This window comes from Saccostrea cucullata, unplaced genomic scaffold, assembly GCF_032062105.1.
Source record: "Saccostrea cucullata isolate Sc308-1 unplaced genomic scaffold, CSIRO_AGI_Scuc_v1 ctg7855, whole genome shotgun sequence".
NCBI lineage: Eukaryota > Metazoa > Mollusca > Bivalvia > Ostreida > Ostreidae > Saccostrea > Saccostrea cuccullata.
In genome coordinates, this window is record NW_026927481.1 from 4760 (window position 1) to 30560 (window position 25801).

Consider the following 25801-nt stretch of genomic DNA (forward strand, 5'->3'; position numbering starts at 1 on the left):
GGGGGGTTAAACAAACAAAATAAGGTAAACCCCAATTTTCAATACCCATATAATGTATATATTTGCCAAAACGTGAGGGGGGCTAAGCCCAATAGCCCCCCCCCCGGTTCCGACGCTTATGAAAATAATTTTAAAAAATGAGTTTAGAAAATTTTTCGGATTTTTCTTTTCTGAGAAAGTTTTTTTGGTAAATTTCATGTTTTCCTTAACCCCTAAATACAATATGTGTATGCCTGGTAGATCTCATCTTTTGTCTCCAGTATTTTGTTCACAATCTATCTAATTAAAAGTATGCAAAAATTACACCTAAAAGAACCATAGAACAAAACGATCAGGTGTTAAAATCACGAGGGGCGAACAGACTTAGCTAATAAAATGAAAGTGGTCATCCAGATTTCGAACATTTATTCTCTTGATTGATGCTTGTTATTAACACAAATTTTCAAGTAATGAGAGGAAAACATTAACAAAAGAACGGAGAAAATTAAAAATCAGTGCTTGTCACCAGTTTAAAGAAATCGAAGTCATTGGATATCAGAGGTCGGACATGAATAAATTTGAAGACGAATTAAGAAAAGTGCCATTCGCTGGAGACTTTCACTGGAAATTGCTGTTGGAATTTTGTTCCTGACAGAGATTCCAAGAAAAACGGGTGACATACGTCTGCAAATGTAATATTTGCAAAAGGGTACAAAACTCTTGATAAATATATGAAGGATGAATTTCTCGAATTTTGAGGAAATGCTGCGCAAGTGAGTTAAGGCTAAATATGGATAATTCTATGCAGATGAGTTAATAAAAATCCATAATATAAGCTGTATATGTTTTTGTACAGAGAAAGTGCAGATTGATTTTCTTATACATGCTTAGTACCCACTGTTTTTAAATAAATACAAGTGCACATTATGACGTAATATTATGACATCATTGTTCTCTCCCATTCAAGGTAATCAATCAAATCAACAAAATCACGTCGGCGCAAGGGCATATCCTATCTAATTTAAAATAAACAATGTATAATATTAAGGAGAATATTCATAAAATTAAAAAAATTGCTGCACAAATCCTATGCACTCTCTCAATCGATAAACATTTTAGAAAACTTACACTGGACTGTGAATTTTTACCCTGTTTAAACTTAAACTGCACGAATAGTAACTAAACAATTCCAGTGCCGACATTTGTGCAGCAATATCTTAAATCCTTGGCATATCCTGTGGTTTTTTACCTTGTGTCTGTAAAACAAAGTATGTTATGACCTTATCCGAAGCGATTTTGTTGATGTTTCTGATAAACTTGTGAAGTAGAGGTCGATGACGTCATGATTATGTGTACTGGCTATCACATGTCGTGGGTACCAAGAATGTATTAGAAAACAAGTCTTAACATTTTCTGTGCAGTTGATAGAGCAATTATGGAATTTAATTGGAAATTTTACATGTAAACCTCCGTATGTTACCTTAACTCACTTGCATGGCTCTATCTGCTGTTGAACAATTTGATGAGGAAAAATATACACTGTCAGATCCGCCCTGTCATCCTTTTCCAACAATTTTTAAACAAATTATATATTATACATGTTGTTCTAACAAAACTTTACAGCAGTGTCCATAGCAAGAATACAGTTTGTGTACACCTTCTTTCCTGTATTAAATTGCACTGTGTTATATTATAAATTTTCCAACTCGTTCAATTTTGACCCATACATTTTGTATTGTGATGATACCTGAACATATATTTCAAACAGGAACAAATGTGCACGGGTTATTTCATTTATTTTATTTTATATTATCACTAGAATTGTAATTTACGAGGGGTGATCGTAAAGGTCCGTGAACTAATTGCATAACTTTAAAAATAGAAGTGATAAATGATTTTTGTGTTGAATATTTTTTAAAGTAGTCCTCCCTGTTTTAAACATGCGTCTTCAACCGTTCCTTCTATGTGCCGATCACGTGAAATAGGCGGTCACGTGACTTGCTGCGTAGAGGTCTGTCACGGAAGCTGAAAGATTTTTCCGACACGTGTGTTTCAAACTATTCAAGTTATTTTATATAACAAAAACAGTCCATGTATCAGAAATGGCCAAATCTCGGCAATAGTATGAGTGGATAATGATTATCCATTTTCAGAATGAGCATGGTGACTATCAAAATACAAGTCCTCTGTTTTTGGAAAGTCATTTATTAAATATAAATGTGGATAAAGTATATATCTTTGCCTTCTTTTTATCATATGAATATGCTAACAGTCGAAAGTAAACAATATTTAATGATTTAATAATTATTTTATTGTTAATTTTTTTCTCGCTTTTTCATAACAAATTGCCTAAAAAAAAAGACACATCTCTTTTTCAGTTTGCTTTCGCTAGGCTACAAAATAAACATTATTTTAAACCATATCCCTACCCTTCACTAAAACAATCAATCCAATTTATGATTAAACGTCTAAAAGTTTATTGTCTTCATATACCTTGTACACATTATTATAAGAAACTTCAACGGAATTTTCAAGATATACAGTACGTTAAATTACGACCGTTTTTTGCTCGTCGAGTAAAACTATGAAAACCATTTTTCGTCACGAGTCAAATACATATTGACGTCATTTTCACATTGTGACGTTACAATGATTGAGAAACTCATTACTTTTATATGCTATTTATAGAACATGGGCATGACTAAGGTGTGCCAAATTTCATTCTGATCTGAATCGTGGGTTTGTGAATACAGAGATATTTAGATAACTTTTTGATCACCCCTCGAACATAACACATCCTATTTTGGCCATGAACATGAAAAAAGATTGCTTAAAAATGACATTCAAGTGCTTTTCAAAATGTTTAGTGACTATATGATCTCAGACACAGCCTGGAAATTTGTTTTGTCTTGGTATCAAAGTCCTTATAGACAGGTTTCAGAAAATAATCCTAACAAAAGTCTTTCAAATGTATATACGTGGATAAATGAGTGGTTAATAATAAAGGGTTCAACCAGAGACGTCTGAAACGATTTGATTGAAAGAAAAAAGTCTTGTATGCAAACGATGCCATTTTAAAGAACGTTAATGATTGATATATTTACAAAATACGAGCTTGAAGCGGGATTATCTGAAAGTGAATTAGGTATCTTGAGATAAAAATAAGTAGGGGTGACTCGTGCATCAAATACATGTAAGTGCCTGTGACGTAGACACCGAAGACAAGAGGATGAGGTCCTGCTTGAGAGAGAATTTACTGCTTAAAGATTTTATTCTGATTAGAAGACAAAGACTTGTTGTAGGAATTCTTTTTATGGTTGCTCATGAACAAGTTTATTGCTGTCGCTCTTAGATAGTGGATGGTGTACTTTTTAAACTCACCTGAGCCGAAGGCTTAAGTGAGCTATTCTGATCACATTTTGTCCGTCATCCGTCCGTCCGTCTGTCCGTCCGTAAACTTTTCACATTTGAACTTCTTCTCAAGAACCACTGGGCCAATTTTGTCCAAACTTGGTACAAAGCATCCTTTGCTAAAGGGGAATTTAAATTGTTAAAATTAAGGGCCAAGTCATTTCACAAGGGAAGATAGTCAAGAAAAGGCAAAAATAAGGTGGGGTCATTAAGAAATCTTCTTAACAAGAACCACTGGGTCAGAAAAGCTGAAACTCTTGTGGAAGCATTCTGTGGTAGTGTAAATTCTAAATTGTACAAATCATGACCCCCGGGGGTTGGGCGGGGGCACAAAGGGGAATCAAAGTTTTACATAGAAATATATAGGTAAATTCTTTAAAAAATCTTCTTAACAAGAACCACTGGGCCAGAAAAGCTGAAACTTATGTAAAAGCATCCTGGGGTAGTGTAAATTCTAAATTGTACAAATCATGACCCCCTGGGGTAGGGTGGGGCCACAATGGGGAGTTTTTACATAGAAATATATAGGACAAATCTTTGAAAATATTTTCCTTAAGAACCAGAGGGCCAGAAAAGCTGAAAATTATGTGGAAGCATCCTGGGGTAGTGTAGATTTTAAATTATACAAATCATGACCCTTAGGGGTTGGGTGGGGCCACAATGCGGAATCAAAGTTTTACATAGAAATATATAGGAAAAATCTTTAAAAATCTTCTTCTCAAAAACCACAAGGCCAGAAAAGCTGAAACTTATGTGGAAGCATCCTGGGGTAATGTAGATTTCAAATTGTCTAAATTATGAGCAGTGGGGTGGCGGTGGGGGGTTCACAATATGTATTACAATGGGGAAATCTAGTAAAGAACAGAATGGCCAATTTTTCTCAGGTGAGCGATATGGCCCATGGGCCTCTTGTTTGGACTCCTGCTACAGTACAAATTTCACTCAGAAAATTTGGAAAGGTGCTTTTTGCAAGGGGCCTGGCAGAAAACTATTTATTGGCATCCATGAGGGTATCCTTGTAGTACTGATTGAACAGGTGAGTTGGTATTTTTCTCGGTTAATTGATTAGAAGCTGTAATGATTCTAATGGGCAACAATTATGATTGTGTGTATTCTTTTATCAGTGTTTTGACCGTCATCAGATGAAATGCCACCTTTACGATTCTTTACTAAGGTTTTGAGCTGCAATGTAACATATTTTTAGTATCATCATGTTGAAAATTAAAGTTGTTTATTTTCAGGTGATGGTGAAATTCCATGCCCCTGGTTACAAACTGTACAATGTATCGCTAAAAGGTACCACACTGCATTACGCAGAATAATTGGAAATGACTTAGCTCCTTGAATGTTTGTATAGATTTTATTCAAGTCGTATTCATCGATGACAGCTTTAAGCTTTGTGGGACGAAGTGCAATCCGTGTTATCTTTTTTGAAAACCCGTCTTTAAATTCTTCGTCATGCACGATATGAATTTTTCTGTTTAGGTCTGTAAGATGGCGATTGATCGCAGATCTAATGTAAATCAAGATTATAAATAATTTGTGTGATAGTGGTTCCCCATCCTGTACTTCACCAGCCTTGGATGTATTTGATTGCGGCCTGGCTTCGTATTAAAACGTCCAAACCTGTTCGCTAGGGTTACAGTGTCTACAAAGGCCATGTCTATTTTACAACCATTAAATTCAAGATTCCATTCTTGCAAGAAAAAGACAAACATAAAACATGTAGGTCATATATAAAAGAATGCAACTGAACACTGTTTCATTAAATTGTTTTTATACAGTACCCGCATCGTTATTCTTTACAAATCTATCCTGTCCTATCGTGCGTGCATCCTATCGTATCGTGTGTGTGTATCATATCGTATCCTATCGTATCGTGTTTTCTGTTTATCGTGTTTTGCGTTTTCTATCGTGTTTTCCGTTTATCATGTTTTGCGTTATCGTGTAGATCGTTTATCAGGTTCAGCGTTTATCGCGTTTATTCGGAAACCCTCGATTTTTATCTTTACTACAGGAAGAAAATACTGAGATATTCCGCATTTCTTTTTCGTTTTGTTAACTAAAATAAGATTATTTTAACCGAGAAAGAGAAAAGAGAGGCTAAGAGATGACTGTATCGTTTCATTTTCCATTTCGGTATGCCATTTAGGTTCGCTTCAGTACAAAACCTTTTAACACAACTATAAGTGATACTTGCAAAGATAGTTATTTTGTTCTAAGTTCTATAGCACTTTTTCACGCAAGGAAACTTGGTAAGTCAGAGGAGTTTTAATTATTCAAAAGCCATAAAATGAGTGACAACCTTTAGGTAATTTTTACAAGTAACCAATGGAAATAAATACTGTGCTGGTATGTATCAACAATGTTAGGGTAAATAGAAGTTGCTTTATACTGACAAGTTGGCCCCATTTGTAAAACTTGTGTAATCACTTATTCTGTAAATTTAATTGGTGAATGAGCAGGCCCTGGTCGACGGTGACCAGTTGCGTTGAGGTACTGCCGCCGTCACCATGGTTCTTGGCATCCCATTGGTGGCGGTTGCAGTTCCATGATTACTCGTAGTAGAGACACGAGTATTCATGGCCCTTGCAAGTGGCGTATTCCGTCGCACCTCAACGCAATTGGACGAGTGCAACACATTCTTACGCTCATTGCATTGTTTATTGACTTGATTGATGTTTTAATTGAATGATTGATTGATTAGTAATAGATTGATTGACAAGTAATTGACTTGATTGATATTTGAATTGATTGATTGACTGATTGATTAATAATTGATTGATTGAATTTGATTGATTATTGCATTGGTGACGTTAAAGCACTTGTGACCTACCCAGTGCATGATCCGCCCTATTTGGGTCGTCACATTTGTTTTATTGATTGTTGATTGTGGGGCAGCCCTGTGTTAATCCCAGCAAATTTATCACCGCGGCCAGAAGCGCCATATTAAACAAGCAAAATAACATCCATATTGTTTGTTTGATTTATAGGGAATCTGAAATAAAACCTCTTATACGAGCCTGGTCTCGGATAAGTGAGTTTATTTCAGTAACCCTATGTCCTTCCATTCCGGATATCTTAAGTCCTTTCAGAGATATAATGCATTATATTTATCCCTAGGCAAAACCTATCATTCTGGATATTTAGGTCCATATGCATATATAGTCTATATTTAGTTGTTTCCTCCTCTTCCTTTCTCGAGGATTTGATAAAACGGTAAGGTGTTGGAAATTTTATGAAGTTAAATTTTTGCAATATTTTAATTTTTCCCACCCACTCTCCTCTTGTTTAAGAACAAATACTGCTGTTCTTGTTATGTCATTGTAGCTGAAGACTGCCTGCTTGGTCCTGCATCCACAACGGCCTTTGTCGCAGTGATGATGGTGTGCTCCAATATTCCTTAATGGTGTCCTGCTTGGTCTAGCCAGTTCATCAATTGGTGTTGCATAAATGAATTCTGTTTGATTGCGTATTCTGCAAAGACTTACTGTTGTGTGAAGCGTCCACATCAACCAATGTCGCGGTGATGAAGTCTCCGTTTTACCTATACCTTGCTGACTGCCTGTTTCAGGATAGCTCTCACTTCAGCCTTATTGTGTTTGGAATTCTTGGCGTTTGCGTATTCCGTCGAACCTCAACGCAATTGGACGAGTGCAACACATTCTTACGCTCATTCCATTGTTTATTGACTTGATTGATGTTTTAATTGAATGATTGATTGATTAGTAATTGATTGATTGACAAGTAATTGACTTGATTGATATTTGAATTGATTGATTGACTGAATGATTAATAATTGATTGATTGAATTTGATTGATTATTGCATTGGTGACGTTAAAGCACTTGTGACCTACCCAGTGCATGATCCGCCCGATTTGGGTCGTCACATTTGTTCTATTGATTGTTGATTATGGGGCAGCCCTGTGTTAACCCCAGCAAATTTATCACCGCGGCCAGAAGCGCCATATTAAACAAGCAAAATAACATCCATATTGTTTGTTTGATTTATAGGGAATCTGAAATAAATCAATTTAATGAAACAAAGTCCCTTAACTCAATCTGCTGATTTATTTATTTTTTTGTACGATGTTTCTATAAAGTTTCTGTTAATAAGTTTTTTCATGAACCTTTGAAAAAAAAAAAACACTGCACTTATGGTACATGAAATTTCGGAGCATCGGGTATTCTTTCGGATCACCGGGTTTTCATTGGGTTACAGACAGAATTAATTCTAGGAAACAATTTCTGTGATAGTAGAACGATTGAAATAATTCTAACATTCTAAACTATGAAAATTTGCTCGAATTAATTTTTTTTCTACGGTATTTTATTATAATAATAAAAAAGAAGTCTGATTCCGCCGTGGCAATGCAAGACGAGTAAATGTATTGTACCCAATCAATTTATAGTATTTATGATTTTATTCCATACGTATATAACTTAATTTAAGAAGCCAATATTATTTTTGGCTATTTTGTTAAATCATGTTTATCTAATTTTAAATTGGTTACGGACTTTCAACATCCCGCCCTTTGAATATGCCGTATATGAGACTACCGGGTAAGTCTAAAATAATTTTCAGGGTTTAATAATTCATTTGCAGTAGAAACAGTACACACAAAGTTTAATAGCATTTTTTTTATAATTATTTAGTCAGAAAAGTCGCATTTCACCCTTTTAATATTTGTTTATAATTTTTTTTGTTTTGTATTATAAAGAAAAAAAAGTATTTTATCATTTAATGTTTGTTAATTAATACGATGTTTTAAGTATCTGATATGTGAATGTTTAGTTTAAAATATATTTTATTCATATATAGAAATGGATTGAACAGCAGGCATAAATGCCTATGATCGTTCTCTCCATAGGTCAAGGTACAATTACAAGTACATGTAAACATTGAAAAAATGTATGAAGAGTAGATTATACATTGGTACATATTTAGAATTTATTCAGAGAGAGAGAGAGAAATGATAAGGAAAAAAATATAATTTAACAAATGGATAGGAAAAATAATAATTATATAATAAATAAAATATAAATAGCAAAAAGGAAAAAAAAAACAAACAAAACAAAAAACAAGAACATATGTTTGAGCAATTGTTGTTGACCCGGAGTAGGAAGAATTCCCTAACAAAGCAGTTTACCTAGTAAAATAATATATTTCCCATAGAATATAATAAACTAAAATTTCAATGAAAACCTCTTAGAGGTCCTTATATAGGTATGTACATTATCAAAAAATGAAAAATTTTTATCCAGACTTAGTGAGTCTACACCATATAATATGTTTTCTATATTAATTGGTATGTTTTTTTCATTCATGTATTTAATCAGTAATTGTCGTTGTGAGGCATATTGTTGACAATACAAGAAAAAATGCAGTGAGTTCTCGTTTTGATATCCACAATTTGTACATATTGGTGATTCATTCAAGTGATCTTTAAAAAGATCAGCATTAAGGTTGCGACATTTATTCCATAACTGGCAGTGTATTATGTTTTCAATTCTATTACCATAATTGTAAAGTTTATATTTATTTTTCTGGATAGGAGTGGTAGAGTTTAATTTATTTTTAAAAGTTTGTAATGTAGGGGAGTTTTTACAATCATCAGATAAATTTTTCCACAAGGATATTGTGGATGGTACAAAGCTGTTGTAGTATGACACTGTTCTAATGATTGGGATTCGATATGAATGTTAACATGTAAATAAGTGAGAACTTAGCGTAAACATAGATGTACATGTGCAGTTGTAGCATTCATATTCTGTTGACACAGTTTGCATGCATTAATACAGAGCGCCATTATATGAACAGTTATTTTGATTTCTACTCAGAAAATTAATTTCTTGAATTATATAGTTCTTTAAAGCCGATTTCTTTTGAACCTGTATTTTAGCCGGTCCTCTACATGCATTTTTTTCCTTAAGATTTTAATATTTAATTGCGATTTTTGGATACACCGCAGATTGGTAAGCTTTAGACAATAAATACAAATATTTAACTTATTGCGTAAATTTCTTCCGTTGAATAATTTACTGTTTGTAGATAAATTTATTAGGTACAAATGCATATTTTTTCATAAATAATAAATCTATCTATAGAGTTTAATAGTACCCTCGAGAAACAGCACATAATTATGTAAGAGATTTTTGTCCAATTACATGTATGTTAAATATCCAAAATTAAAGGAGTCATTGTTCAACCTTAAGATGAAATTTCAACATTTACACATATAGTTGAGTAGAAATTTAAAAAAAAAATACAGTCTCCATTTCATAATAATTCATGTAATCATTGCCAAAAAAATTCTATAAATAAACAACTTTTGTAAAATTACCAGTGATCTAAATTTTTTTATTATAATAATTAAATGTACTTTATAATTTAGAATTGAAGATTTGCAAGTACATGTATTTATATTAAAATATTGCAATAACTAAACAAAAAAATAATTTTCGTCTTGTCAGAAAACGTTCCGCATTTTGAAACAATCCTACCAGGTTTTGCATTTATCCTATCGTGAAGATCGTTTATCAGGTCTATCGTGTTTTGCGTGTATCGTGTTTTGCGTGTATCGTGTTTTGCGTTTATCCTATCGTGCGTGTATCCTGTCCTATCGTGCGTGTATCCTATCGTATCGTGCGTGTATCCTATCGTCTCGTGTATCCTGTAAAGAATAACGATGCGGGTACTGTATGTGTATTCCTATCAATTGCTGAGAATTTCATTGTAGGTCTGTACTTATTATGATCCGTTTTATTAACCTTGTAAATTTTGCAGTCCCCATGAAGTGTTTCCTTAGTTGTTGGGTGTCTCTCTGGCTTCACACAACTTCAGTTGTTGCACTTTTAAACCCTTTTTGGAAGTTCCTGAACAAAAACACAAGTATATGATATTTTTTTATATTTTCATTTTTAAATGATGCTGTATTGAGTTTATGATACTAACTGTTTCATCTCAGAGAGAGTGATCGCTCTCAACATCAGCAGTCAACTAGTGTTCCATCGTTTTTTTTTCTCAGTTTCATTCTTCAGATCAGCCAATTCAATAGTTTAAAGAATAAAGTCTTCATTGTCTTCATTAAAAATTAATTTAAGGACTTATAATTCCAAAAATTGGACACAAAAGTTCAAAAAAGCCCTGCTAAAGCAGCAGACGGTTTCTTTACAAACAGTAAGTAGTTTTTGTATTCATACGCCAGACAAACTTCAGTGAATATATAGTTCTTGTGTGTTATATGTATTTATCACGTGTAATTTTATAATGCTATTTTTAGGGTCAAACAAAGTAAATGTAAATATGAGTAAATAATTTAAAGTCGGGATGATGTGTATTTTAAGCTCTCATCATAATTGGCATGGACACGAACACGTTTTTAGGAACCAGCTTATACATGTATCATTAAGCATTTGTTAACATCTTATAATATTATTAAAGTGGCGTCAACTGTCGCAATGTGGCAAGGCCTTGAATCGTTATCTGGAGGTAAAAAGTTTGATCCTCTTACCTTCGTGAAACACAAAGACCTGAAATTGCGTTTTATTACATGTCTTAAAATTAGTTAAGCCTGAGATTTTTTTTAAAAGGGAAGTTTATTTTCGTTTTTTTTCCCTAAAAATTCGTGAACCTCTTTTCCTATTATCTCAAAAGCCGGAATGAAATCTATGTTTTATTTGTTTTAACAGCTATCTTGTTTGACATTGGTCATCGAGAATGCTTCTCTTCAAAGTTTGTATTATAGTCTCAATATTTCTGTTGTGCATTTCAGAATATGAACTAAAGGGTTTTTGTGACGGGTATGTAAAATATTTTGATTATTTCAATATGTATGTTTCCCATCAGTTAAAGTGGTCATGTTTCCTTTCAAATCTTTGTAACGTTATACTGGCCTTTCTCTTTCTGTGGTAATTAAAAGTTAATTGATAGTACATCTATGTTTAAAGTAATATACGCTATAACGTGCGCCATTTTAAAATACGGCCGGAAATTTATATATTTTGTTTACCAATAAAAGTTACGAAAATGCTGTAAATTACACCATTTAAATAGAATTCGTTATAAAGTTATCAAATTATAATTATTTATTATCCTGCAAGGAGAATAATGTCTATTTTTAAGTAAATCCACCACGTGACGCCGTCGCTACTTTTAGATTGATAAACAAACACGGCGTCAAGAAAACGAGGTAAGCCCTTTGAGATACAATTCACTTTTGACATGGATGGCGTGTTACTATAAATATAACTTATCTTTAAATGTAATCAGTATCAACCATCTATACTCTGTTATGACGCATATTAACCTTTTATTAATAATCGTTGTCAAAATGCAACGTGCCTCGATGTCTATAATTTCCCGTGGACATACGTGTCTATATTTAGACCTACTGTTTACGCACTTCCTTTATCAATATTCATGAAAAGACTGAATTCTTGATTGCAGATATTGCTTTATTGTTCTGTTATTACAACGAGTTTTATAGTTAAATTTTGTGGAAATATTATTTTTTTCATTACACTTTATGTGTTTCAAATCATTTAATCATTTTGTTTCACATACAAATCGGCATCCATACGGCGTATATTACTTTAAATGAAACATTTTCATTAAATTTGCTAGCAAATATATTTTTTATAATGCATTTAAATGGAAAAAAACTTCTTTTTATCTAAATGTTTAATTTAGAATATTGAAATTATTTTTCCTGCACATAAATATGCAATGTCCGGGAAAGAAAAGCCTTTGTTGAAATTGGGTCTGATTATAAAAGGTCAACATTACCGCTTCATTGCAAAATTTCTGAACGGCTCCCTTTCATTAATATTTCGGGATGATAATTACTGCTACATTTTCTAAATAAGATTATCGCTGATTAAAACTCAGGCTATATGTTTTACCTATGAATAAGACTTTTAACACTTAAAAATTAAAAAATTAAAAAGATCTTTTAAAACTTCGATAAATATCATCCTATTCAGAACATGACTATTAAGAAAAAGAGTGACTCAGGTGAGCGTTCTAACAATGGATTTCTTTTCATTTTCATTTTTTAACAGACCATCCATCTGTTGTAGAGGGTACAGATGGCAAGAAGAAAACAAAACATGTACAGGTACACTCATGCATCTGCATGTATATGATAATTCGCTGGTTTAGTTTCTTTCTCATCGATCTTACAACATTCGAGAGTAGGCAAATCGAAAGGAAATATTAAAAATCACGCATATTTACATCTTAAGTTATTCAACTTAACAAGACAAGTATAATTCGCCCCTCCCCCACAACTTTTTTCTAATTTTAAAATAAAAAAAAATTGAATAACTTATTTGAAGGTCGTGACATTTTTGAATTATTGTTGATTTGTGTTAGTTACATGAAATTTTTGCATGTAAATTGTGTAAAACCTTTAATCCTGACCTACTCTTTTATTCATTATATTTTGAAGGCAGGGTTCAAAGAAACGTTTATTTATGTCGTACACTGTAGTATACATAAACAGTGGTATTAGAAATGTAAGAATGGGTTTTTTTCATAAATTGTAAAAGCACTTCAGGATTTACTTCCACAGATTGCCAATATCCCTGGTATGGAGTGAATTGCAGCCATGTGTGTCATTGCAGCTCAACGTCATGTAATCAGTTTTCTGGTTGTGTCTCAAGTACTTCATCAGGTAATTAATAAATGGCTGGTAAATGTATCAATTAGGAAAATGAATCCCCAAGAGGTGCATGCTACATGTGACAAGTGCCTTTTCAGGCGTACATTTAAATTGTACTTGCTTTTAAGATGAACGCCAGAAAAAAACATTGAAATCCTTAATTCTTTTTTCATTTTTTAAATGAAATATCATTTACAGAAAGTAAAGAAAAAGGTATGGTTTTCATACAAATTTTGCCATGTGATTTTCTAAAAAATGAAACAACTCGTGTAAAAACTGAAAACTCGTGCTTTTGAAAAAATTGAAAAATGCAGAAAAATCATACAAGTCATTTTTCTCACATGTGTTTTCAAATGCTAATTATGACGTCATAAACGAGTGCATTTTCCCGTATTTTCTTAAAAAGTTGCAGAAGACACCAATTTTCAACGGATTTTTCTCTCAGATAACATTATCCACAGGCATCGCCCACAAAGATCTTGAGAATTTTGATTTGTTATTGAATTTTGCACAAAATATAAAAAAAATTAACGTGGGCGACGGGTGTGGACACTGTTTTTTAAAGGAAAATCACCTGTGAAATGTGCGATTTTGAGGCTTTTTCTGTTGAATATAGAGAAATGCTTCACATTAATGACGTCATATTTGCAGAATGGTAAATCTTCATGTCATATTCTTTCCTGATTTATCAGAGTCATTTATTTAACTAATATTTAAGCCAGTTTCAAAACTTTTTGATGTCATTACATTTTTAGGGCGCAATTAAGCTAAAACCATACCTTCTTCAAAATTTATGATGGAGACATTTCGACTGTTAGATCTTCATAAAAACAGGACAGAGAACTAATCTGCCTTAATGTAAAAACCGTATGTTATATAAAGGGAAATATGAGATTTATTTACAAATCTGTTTCATAACCTCTATATTCTAGATTGAAGATTCATGATTTATATAGAGAAACAATTTGATTTGCTTTTGATCACAGGTGCTTGGGGACAGGACCCCCCTCCCGTGTTCTGTACCCCAAGGATTCTTTGACTTTTTTGAATAAAATATTTTTCTATGATATATTTTCAAAGTATTACAACTGAAAAATCCAAAATCAAAGCTAAAACTAGCCCTTTTAAAAATTCATCCTCCCTGATACTATAACATAACAAGGTTGGCAACTTCAACATACGATTTTCGACCCCTCGGTAGGAAATCCTCAAAAAATTATGATGAAAGCTACTTACCGACTGGAAGTAAAGGTTTCAATATCTTCAGAGATTATTAATTAATTGATACATCGCTAATTTGTGTCCCAATGTATTTACAGTCCTGAGGATTTTCATGTTTATCTACCGCGACTGAAAAACAGATTATGTAGATTTTCGCTGAGGAAGCGATCTCCTCAGATGATGACTAAACAAATCAAGGGGACCCGTGCAAAATACTTAGTGTTTTTATATTATAATTTGCTGATTTTCCTGTTTGAATTAATACTATTCATGCATCATGTTCATATGTAGTGATATTTTGGGAACTAGGTAAATTAAAACAGAGACAACACAATTCAATTATTGACAATCAAATTAAAACTGTGATGCATATGATCACGATGAACTGAAAAGGGGGAAAGGAGGGATGACAAACCAAAGAAACAATATCAATATTTTTAAAAATAATCTGCAAACATCTTTCATTTAAAGGTGATTATTCTGATCATTAATTCTCAATCTTAATTGTTTTGCCTTCAACAAAAAAAAAAAAAAAAAAAAAAACAGGCATAGGACAGCCGTCTTTGGATTTATATTCGTATAGCATGTTTAAGTTCAGTAATAGTGTTTCATTTCATCTCATTTATATTATAAGAGGTGTAAATTTCCGTGCAACCGACTTGAGCTTGGGGTAAATAAAAAGTGACTTCACAATACATTTAAACATTGAGATTTCTCTATTATAAAAACCAGATAACATGACGTCACGGTGCATTGAAGTACGTACATTTATCTGATCGATAGATTGAGACACACTCTGGTGTTAACGACATCTTTATGGGTACATAGCAAAAAAACGATGCAACCTACCAAGGTTATTCTGTTCTTAATAGAGTTCCCCGAAAATGCTTGATTTTGTCCTCAAGCTGGAATAGTTCTTAAGGGTCTGAAATTCTTGGACCAATTTTATTCTATTAACCCAACTATATTTAAAATTGTATTTTTAAGAAGGCAAGATTGTATGGTATTTACTTCATCTACATATGGTATGAAGTTCGTGTTCAAAAAACCTCAAAGATGTTTAAAGTCATACCACGCAAGGTGTTAAAAAGCAGTTTAAAATATTTAACATACTTAACTTATATTTTTTGCACATAATGCGCTCTATACTGAAGCGTTGAAACTAATTTTTGTGACTTCTGTTCAGCGAGGAACCAACAAGAGTGAAAAATCCACCAATCAGCTCAATGAGTTGCATTTAATGCATTTATGGGTTACTACTCAGTACATAAATACTACATGTGTTTTTCGAACAGGCTAGTTTTTTGAATCGCTCTTGAAAAAAAGTGGTGCATTTCCCAAGCATTTACACGCTTAATGCATACTGTACATTATCATCTACTAATCCCATGCCAACATTTGCATACAAATGAACAATTATGAAAATAAGAGTTTTTCCCACTCTCTTGTACAAGTCTGTTTATTTACAGTTTCCCGTGCTGTACTGACAGTGAAAAGACAATTTCACGTGACTATATATTCCTCGGTACAAAAAGCAACTAACTTTGAGGTGTGCTTACGTATTGACAATATGTTTACAATGTGTACAACTTCGAAACATACAGTATGCTACTCAATACACGTTCTACGATCAATACACATGACTATAGTAGAATTATAGTAGTAATAATAGAGGTAATTTTAAATTAAACCGTGAAACTTAAGTTCTTTTTTATATAAGTGCATAAACTTTATATTTCTACATGTAGTAAATAACTAAGCAACAACTAATTCAACCAGTTACAGGACAAATTTACGAATATCGAGTTTAAAAACTGGAGTCTTTTTTACCTGTGGAGAAATGTGAGCGGTATTTCAAAGTACTTTGTAACAAGAAAAAACTGCATTTGTTTGTTAATGTGAACATGGGAATTCTCAATTAGTAACTATTCTTCCCATTTTTCTCAAACAGGTTTCAAAAAAAAAGTAAATTGGCTTTCCAGACGTCATTTGAAATTGCATCGTACATTTCCCTAACCCAAGTGTTTGTAGTAAAAACGTAGTAGACCATCGTGCTTTTCGGATCATTCACGAGATTGGATCATTGTTTGCTGTGAGCATGCAAGACCACGTGTTCATGAATATTTCAATTAGAGACGGTTTAATATCCGACATGGAGAGAAAATAATTTTTACAAAATAATATTTCATAACTTTTAAAAGTGATGGAGTGAAATTGTCTTAATTGCAGAAATTATCTAACTTATGTAACTTGATGAGACACCACATATATTTATTTCTTTAGCAATAAAACACTAATACGGCATATATATCTTTAATACAATACAAATAACATAAAATTTCACACTGAAAACATTCAGAGTATTCTTTTTTTTTTTAAACAATGTATTTGTCTTCCGTTCTTTGTTAATACATACCTGTACGCAAAATGGATAGTTTACCAATTCATATTCCGAAATAATTTTAATGGCCGTTATACATCCATTTTCCACCACATATACTCCATAGTTTATTTACCAAATTATCAATCAGTACGTAATTTAATTTAAAACGAAAGAATCAACCTTGAAGCCGTGTACGTGTTGGAGATGACATTATCTTCAGACAACATTTTGTTTTTAAATGTCTCTTTCTTTGAAAAAGAATTACTTTTATGTTAAGTTTTTGAGTAAAATATCAAGAGTTTACACATCGATACATTTTTCAAGAAGAATGTTTAATTCTTATAATTCCAATGACGAATTTGAAAAAAAATATTTAAATTATATCTCTTTGAGGCCTCCGTACAGTCCGTTTTTCTGGACGTCGTAAGAATACTTAATACCGCAAAAGAATTTAATCGAGATGAATTTCGATAGATTTAAGCTTAAATTGTCAAAACAATCAATAAATAAACTTATAAAGACACCGAATGTTGTTTATTCAACAAATATCGAAATTACGAGTTTGCTTCAGAATAGTTCGTCCTTGACCATGGTCATATTGACATTAACGACAACTCTCAGAGTGAAAGTTGCAGACTAACGACACCCAGCCTGAAAGACGGTTACGCCTCAAATTCATCAGGCTAAGGATTATCTTTCGAATGCAATATTTTGTTAAAGGTTACTTGTGATTAGAAATAGTGAACAGAGTTTTGTATGGGGATGTTTTTATTTGTGAAAATTGATAATATATGCTGAAAGACACAAGAAACACGTTCGAAGATTACTGAAAAAATGGGAGGAATTTGGTGGTCTGAAGGGGATGGATGGATCCGATAGACAGAGACACTTGCCCAAGCCTGTTAATTTGCAATCCAGTATTAACTTTGACCAAAACATTCATTCGTACTAAAGGAATACTTATGATGTAAGCAAGGAAACACTGGAGACAGTTTACTGTAAACTATGGCAGCGCCGATCGAGGTGTTTGTCAGCTGTTTCTGGCGTGATTGCAATACTTTGATATTTTTAAAATGATTTACACTTTTATCATAAGTAGATATAATTGAAAAAATACATAGGTCGGCAAATATCATGAGGATTTAACTGAAGGTCTAGGCCTACCAAAAAAAAAAATAAGGATAAACGTTATCGACTGTGCAGCTGAAAATGTGTCATAAAAATTGCAATCAAAGGCTAGTTACAAGGGTTAAATTGATGGCCAAAAAATGTGTGAAATGTACTTGTTTACATTGTGAATAAAACAATTATTTTGCTTGCACATTTTGTTCACTTTTTATACATGAAAAGCAAGTAGAGTAAGTCATTTTATATAAAATTTATATACCGGTGGATATTATTGCGCCGTGTGATTCCGCCATTTATTGACCTCTGACGGTGATTTCCAGTCGTTGTATAAACAAAGGGATTCTACCTAAATTTTGCCTAAACTGGGCATATTTATTTATTTTGGGTTAGGAAATAAGGGCATGGCGCCGAGAAAAAGGGGCATGCTAGTTTGCTTTGGATTTAACACTATCTGACCTCAGACACACTTGATACAGAATTAAAGATATTTGCTCTCTGTATGTTTATATGATGTAAAGATACCAGAAATGTATATATTATCAATTATAGACAAATAATGCAGGAAATTTAGCATAGATTGAAACAATAAAATATTCTTTCCCCTTGGTTTTACATTTTTTTTAAGTCTTGCTGTAGACTTGCATACTCTATCTATAATTTATCTATAGCCCTGTCATGATAGACAATTTACGATTTTCCTGCAATTTTTGTCTATTATTGTTAACGTAATAATGTAACGTATATAATGACATCATAATGAGCTAAAGTGCAATATTTATTTAACGTTATATGACGTTGCAGTGATGGTACGTACTCATATTCTTTCAACAGAATCAATATTTACAAATTTAAAAAAAAAAATCTCATCCAGAGACCATATGTTTAAATAAATGCGAGCATGTACAACGAAAATATTTTCATAATGTTGATGAAAACAAAATGTACAAAAACGACAAAACACATTGTCAAATCTTTTTATCAAATACGTTCATTTACAAAACATTATGCGACAAATTCAAATAATTAAGTACATAATTAAAGTGAACGTTGAAGGATAACCTTTGAGGTCGAGAGAAGTCTGAAATATAAAAGCTGAAGCGTTAGTCGAGGTTTTCTTTTTTATTACGCTGTTCCATTTATCACCTGATGATAAAATTGTTTGCTTATAAGTTTGTGTATCAATTGCATAAAATGTGTACGATTTCAGCTTTCGGTGGATTAAAAATGCATCCTTTCATAACAAAATAAATTTGGTTTTAATATACATTGATTAATTTTTATGAATGTGAAGTAATAAAATGAGTTGTCAATTTCATTGTTTTATCAGTAAAATCGGGAAGTGTAAATGTTGCGGGAGGCCCGTGGAACAGCCCCACCTGGCTATACGAGGGCTGTTCAATAAATAATGTCATTGGCTCGTTGACACACAACATAGACAATATATGATATTAAGTCTGACTTTCTCTCATGATTGAATCTTTAATGAATTGATAACAGTTTATGTGACCACTTTTCATCACATAGTTTGATTTTGGGAAGCTGGAAAATAAGTTATTCGAAACAATGCATTAAAAATGGATGGGGAAGAATCTCTTTCATACACACTTTTGTAGATGGATTTCTCATCAATACACAGCAAGATTGCCACTTTTCCCTAGGATTAAGAATAAAGTAAAAATTTGTAAAAATGCAAGGATGGGTCAATCAAACCCGCCAGAAAATTTTTCAAATGAAATAAGATTTTTAATTAATTTTTGTGTAAAATGCTTTTAAAATATTTAATTCGTGATATTATACAGAAAAATGTTAACTTCAAATCTGTGTCCAAGTACCTTTAAGATTCTACATATATCAAATACGAGGGGTCAACAAAGAATTCACGAATCAAATACGAGGGGTGAACAAAGAGTTCACGAACTATCTCTTAATCTACAAAACCACAGTTCAGATTAGAAAAAAAGTTGGTACACACATAGCCATACACTAGGTCTATTAATAGAATATGTTGAATAAAGTTTTGCTCTTTCCTTTTGGCGTCACAATGTGACCGTTACAAAGTGAAAATGACGTCACTATGGAGGTCACTTGTGACGAAAAAAGATTGTCTCCGTCGAACCCATTCAATAAACGACTGTAAAATTCATAGTATATCTTAGAAATACCTTTGAAGTAGGGAATAATAATTTTTATACAGTTAATTAATGACTGTAAACTCAATCACTGATTGGATGGATCGATTGAGTGAAGGAATGCAGATGCTTAAAAATTATACTTGTTATGTTGCTCAGTGAAAACAAGTTTTAATTAAGCAATTTTCAATCAAAGACCTCCTATTTACACTTTTAAAAATAGTTGATATAATTATCAAATACCTAAGATTTCGTTTCCGTTTGATTTTAAACATATTAGATATGATAAAGAGGAGGCACCCTTTCTCTATCTGCCTTGAATAAACGTCAGAAGATTTTGGTTTGGTGGTCGCCATGCTTAGTTTATGAAAGGATACTCTCATTAACCCATTCCATTGCCGAGGTTTGACCATTTCTGACAAATTAACTGTTCTTGTTATAAAAATTAACTTACATGGACAGAAATATAAAATTCAGAAAAAATCTGTCAGCTTTTTTGACAGAACCCTACGTAGGGGGTCACGTGACAGCCTATATCACGTGATTTGTGCATGAGCAGAACGGTGACAGATGTGCATTAAAATCGGAGAGGACTAATTTAAAATATAATCAACACTGAAACCAAACTTTGTTTTTTTCGTGGAAATTATTCAATTAGTTCGTGAACTTTTTTGATTAACCTTCGTAAATATGCATGGTTTTTCAAACAAACTAGAACTATTTTTGACTATGTTTTAAAAGCTTCCAATCTGAGTAAACATTTGAGTAAAAAAATACGTAAAAAGTATTTTTTTTTTCTCTCTTAGAAAACGATCAAAACTTTTTGTTTTTTACCATTTTGTATTTTTCTTGTGACAACTTTACATATGTGAAAATGAGAAAAATTAAATATAGGAAGCAGATAATAATAACTAATATATCCTAAAAATGTATGGGGAAATTCGGAATAGCCTATATTTATTTTAGTTAAATAATTTGTTGAATAATTTGTGTCAATAATCATATAGGCCTTTTATGGTAGCATAAAAAAAAACCATTCATTCATTTGAAATACTAGTAAGGGTCGCATAATTGGCTACATTAGTTTTTATTATTATCAATGTCCAGGAAATTTCTCTGATACCATCATTTAGTGATATTGTCTTCTTGATTCTTTGAATATCTTATTAATTTTTAAATACAAAAAATATGAGAAGAATCCTACCTTAGCTCTGTCTTGTTTTATATAAGAACTAATCAATTTAACTTAAGCACTTTATTTCAAAGTTTACATTTTAACGGCATTCCATGCGCACTATCCGTGACATATAAAGATCTCGATTTAAAAAAAAAAATGAAAAGTTACATCAATAAAAATGAAATCTATCTGACTTCGTTTTTCCTAAGAAATATTTTGATAAAAAACGATGTATATAAAACATATTATTGAAACAAAAACGCCATTGTCCACGAACTTTTCGGACAATCCTCGTATTTAATTGAAACCATTAAGACTAAATCATAAAAAAGCGTTTTTGTTTCTTTCCGAGCACCGATAACATTATTTATTGAACAGGCATCGTAAAAGGATATTTAGCAACTGTTGCAGGTAAGAAAAAATCGTGACGTGCAAATCAAAGCATTTTTATAGGAAAATAATGGGCAAACTTAGCTGCAATTTTCAGTGAATATTCATTATTATTATGTTCATAAGCTTTAATTAGAAAACGCACGAGTATTTTTTAAGATAAAAGTATTAACGGAAAACTTAGATAAGAAAGAAGTAAAGGTTATCCCTTTCTTAATCATTTGTTTTTTTTGTCTTTTTTTAATATTTTAAGGCACTATTTTTGGCTATATAATAATAATATAATAATAATTTTCTATAGCGCCCTATATTATAAAAATATTACCTAATGAGCTTTTCATAGAATATACATAAAATATTGCATATATTAATAAAATAAAACATTTTTGTAAATGTCTTGTTTCGGTAAAAAAAAAATAATAAAATACATTTGCTATGGATTAAAAAATATGTAAGTATACGGAAATTGGGCAGTTGTACACAAAAAACATGACTTTTTTGTTGTAGTCTTTGAGCCCAAAGAAACTTAAGTCTAAGTGTGTTTCGTGATCCTGGGACCTGTACTTATAATTTGATTATGACATATAAACCAAAATGTAGCCAGAGGTAAGAGTTCTTGTTTACGTTCATCCCATTGCTTGAAGCATTCTTCACAGCATATCCTGAATATCTATGTAAAAAGAACAAAACAGGCTTAAATGTGAACATTTTGATTGGTTTTAATCATTTTATCTACTAGTATTTAATTATTATAAAGCCTTTTTTTCAGAACAACTTTTACGTTTACGAAGTTGCCAAGTCAAGACATGATGGTTTTCCGAAGACGTGCTATCAGACGAACACAGAATTATGGTATATTCTATTTTTTTTTATTTGAAGAAGTCTCCTTTTTACCTCGAAGAAAAATTAAATCAGATATATCAAGTACTTTCTATTTGTTATTCATGTGAGTTTTATAAGCTCTTTAAAGAAAAAAAACATGATTGTGTGATTACCGATTGTCGAAGCTTATGGTACTGGTTTCTAATGCAGCTGTGTAGCATTCCGCATCTAAAACACATATACAAACTATGTATCAACGATTCTATTAGCCTAATGTCAAAATGCATTTTAATTGTGACACATCAAAGGGAAGATCAGTATTACAGTTCGTGCAATGGAAAAAAAAGTTTTAAATCATTGATTTTATTACTTATAGTTAAATACATATTTTTAAAATATTTTCACAAAAAAGCTAAAGTTTCGGTACAAATAAAAAAGTACATAATTATTCCTGTTTTTTTTTTTCTTAGATTTTTAGACACATGAGGATTACAATATTCAATGAGCCTGAAGGGCAAAGTGAGTATTGTTCTTCGAAGGTGGCTAAATCATCGACAGCAATAACTGTTTTATCATGGGATTAAAAGAAAGCAAACTCATACAAGACTGCCATTGCTTTATTGAAAATCTTAACGAGAAAGTACAACAAGAGCACAGTGTTACAGTAAATATACGACATGAAAGATTACTTATGTTTACCTGCAATATTTCCTTATACTCAGTATTGGCCTGGAAAATCACGTGAAGGTAAATTTAACATAATATTTTTCTAACTTTCTACGATCTTAGCCAATCATGGAGAGGAAAATTATTCAATCACATAAACTTTAATATTTCTCTAAAATGTGGAAGTGGTTAAAAAAATAAAATCCATGATAAAAATTCCACGCAGTAAGAATATATTATCTTTTTCCTTTATGTCTTCCTTAATACTAATTGTGACGTCATGAATATTTTTAGTGGATTTTCTTTTATTTCATATACAGCAAATGGATTGCCCATAAATATATTATTAAATGCAATTTTTAAATACTGTATACAGGATAATATTCGCCCCGTGTTTTGTCGCCTTTATGCTCTTGGAAACAATTTTGTTCCATTTTAAATTCATTCATTCACAGTTTTATGTAATAAATCATACCATGTTCGTTTAAGTTGTTAAATTTATCCAACTGAAAAAAGGTTGAAAGGGCGGAAAAAAAAGGAGGATGAAAATTTCCCTGTATAAAGTAATTTTTCATAATAACAAAGTAAATTGAGCGACTGTTTTCCTAACTGAAACCATGAAGAGTCCTTTTGTTTTTTTTTTCAAATCTCAAAAATGTACCAAATCATGACGTCCAGAATGGTCTTCCATCATGCCACTTTTTTAGCTCACCTGAGCCGAAGGTTCAAGTGAACTTTTCTGATCACATTTTGTCCGGCGTCCGTCTGTCCGTCTGTCTGTCTGCAAACTTTTCACATTTTCTCAAGAACCACTGGGCCAATTTAACCAAACTTGCCACAAAGTATCCTTGGGTAAAAAGGATTCAAGTTTGTTCAAAGGAAGGGCCACGCCCTCATTCAAGGGGAGATAATTGGGAATTAATGAAAATTTGGTGGCGTATTTTAAAAATCTTCTTCTCAAGAACCACTGTGCCAGGAAAGATGAAACTTATGGGAAAACATCCTTAGGTAGTGTAGATTCAAATTTGTTCAAATCATGGTCACCGGGGGTAGGGCGGGGCCAAAATGGCCGACCAAAGTTTTATATTGAAATATATAGGAAAATTATTTAAAAATCTTCTTCTCAAGAATGACAAAGCCATAATTCATCTTATTTATATGGAAGCGTGTTTAGGTAGTGTAGATTCAAGTTTGTTCAAATCAAGGCCACCGGGGGTAGGGTGGTGCCAAAATGGCCGACCAAACTTTTACATAGAAATATATAGGAAAATTCTTTAAAAATATTCTTCTCAAGAATGACAAATCCATAATTCATCATATTTATTTGTAAGCATGTTCAGGTATTGTAGATGCAAATTTGTTCAAATCATGACCCCCGGGGTTAGGGCGGGGCCAAAATGGCTGACCAAAGTTTTACATAGAAATATATAGGAAAATCTTTAAAAATCTTCTTCTCAAGAATGACAAAGCCATAATTCATTTTATTTATATGGAAGCATGTTTAGGTCGTGTAGATTCACGTTTGTTCAAATCATGACCCCCGGGGGTAGGGTGGGGCCAAAATGGCCGACCAAACTTTTACATAGAAATATATAGGAAAATTCTTTAAAAATCTTCTTCTCAAGAATGACAAAGCCATAATTCATCATATATATATATATGGAAGCATGCTCAAGTAGTGTAGATGCAAATTTGTTCAAATTATGACCCCCAGGGGTAGGGCGGGGCCAAAATGGCCGACCAAAATTTTTAAAGATATATATAGGAAAATTCTTTAAAAATCATTTTCTAAAAATAGCAAATCCATGATTGGTCAGGGGACTACTTTTGGATTTAAACTTTACAATAAAGAGCCATTTTCTACTTTTTCCTACCATTAGTGCTCAGGTGAGCGATGTGGCCCATGGGCCTCTTGTTATAAATCATTACATATTAATTCATTTCGTACTTAAGCCAATTTTGTAACGTTTTGAAAAGAGGAATTTTATGGACACAATGAAGCAAAAACTATGCCTTGTTCGTAGGTCTTTGTTAAAATTTTATGTATATTGCTCCCTCTAGAGAAATAGATACAAATTACAATTGCATGTAGCTTTATTTTAAGGCCCTAAAACCATATTCTTCTTGATACCGTTAACAATGGAACTATCAGAAACTAAATAAAACTTACAATGGTATGCCTCTGTAGACCAGTATGTTTTGGTACAAGAAGAACACGTTGGTCTGTAAAATTCCTGAATTCTCCCTCCTTTATTGTTATATTCGGCACAGTAATCTAGTAACGATGATCAGTAATTTTATGTTACATGTACGTGTAATTATTTCCATAGTTTTGAACAATTGTAAAAAAAAATGTATCTTTAGTGCAAAATCTTCTTTTCTTTTTTTCAGATCAATATATTTCATAATAAGAATTAAATTATCACATAGTGATCATTATTTCTTTAACAAAAAATCTTATTTTTGTTTGAGGTACAATAATATACAAAAAGGTTTTTTTTTAAATTTAAAAGTATTTCCTTGAAATTTTTGATACTGATACACACTGAAGTACCTGCACTAATTTTTGCTTTCTGTGCACAGACTTCAATGGTACTGTTTTGCCATGGATTTATTAAACAATGATATAACAGTTCATGCAGACAATTGTGTGGAAAGGACGAGCAATTTTTTTCATGAGCCCGTCTTTCCCAAAGAACTTTAGTCGTTGGACATGAAGAAACTGGTGTCTCCGTAACTTGAGAGTCTTTACAAAACTCTTGATCATAACTGGAACAAAATCCCTGAAAGAAATTGCTATTTCATTGATGAAGTACATGTAATGTTCTT

At 32.2% G+C, this 25801-nt stretch overlaps 1 protein-coding gene across 1 annotated transcript; it reads right to left on the minus strand.

The window, feature by feature from the left end:
* Positions 1-22002: 22002 nt before the first annotated feature.
* Positions 22003-25755, minus strand: LOC134274629 (uncharacterized; the record flags this gene model as incomplete). Its single annotated transcript, XM_062756905.1, has 4 exons — positions 22003-22154; positions 22480-22534; positions 25143-25247; positions 25527-25755. Coding segments are annotated over 4 exons (495 nt in total), but the record flags the coding sequence as incomplete, so codon positions are not given.
* Positions 25756-25801: the final 46 nt, after the last annotated feature.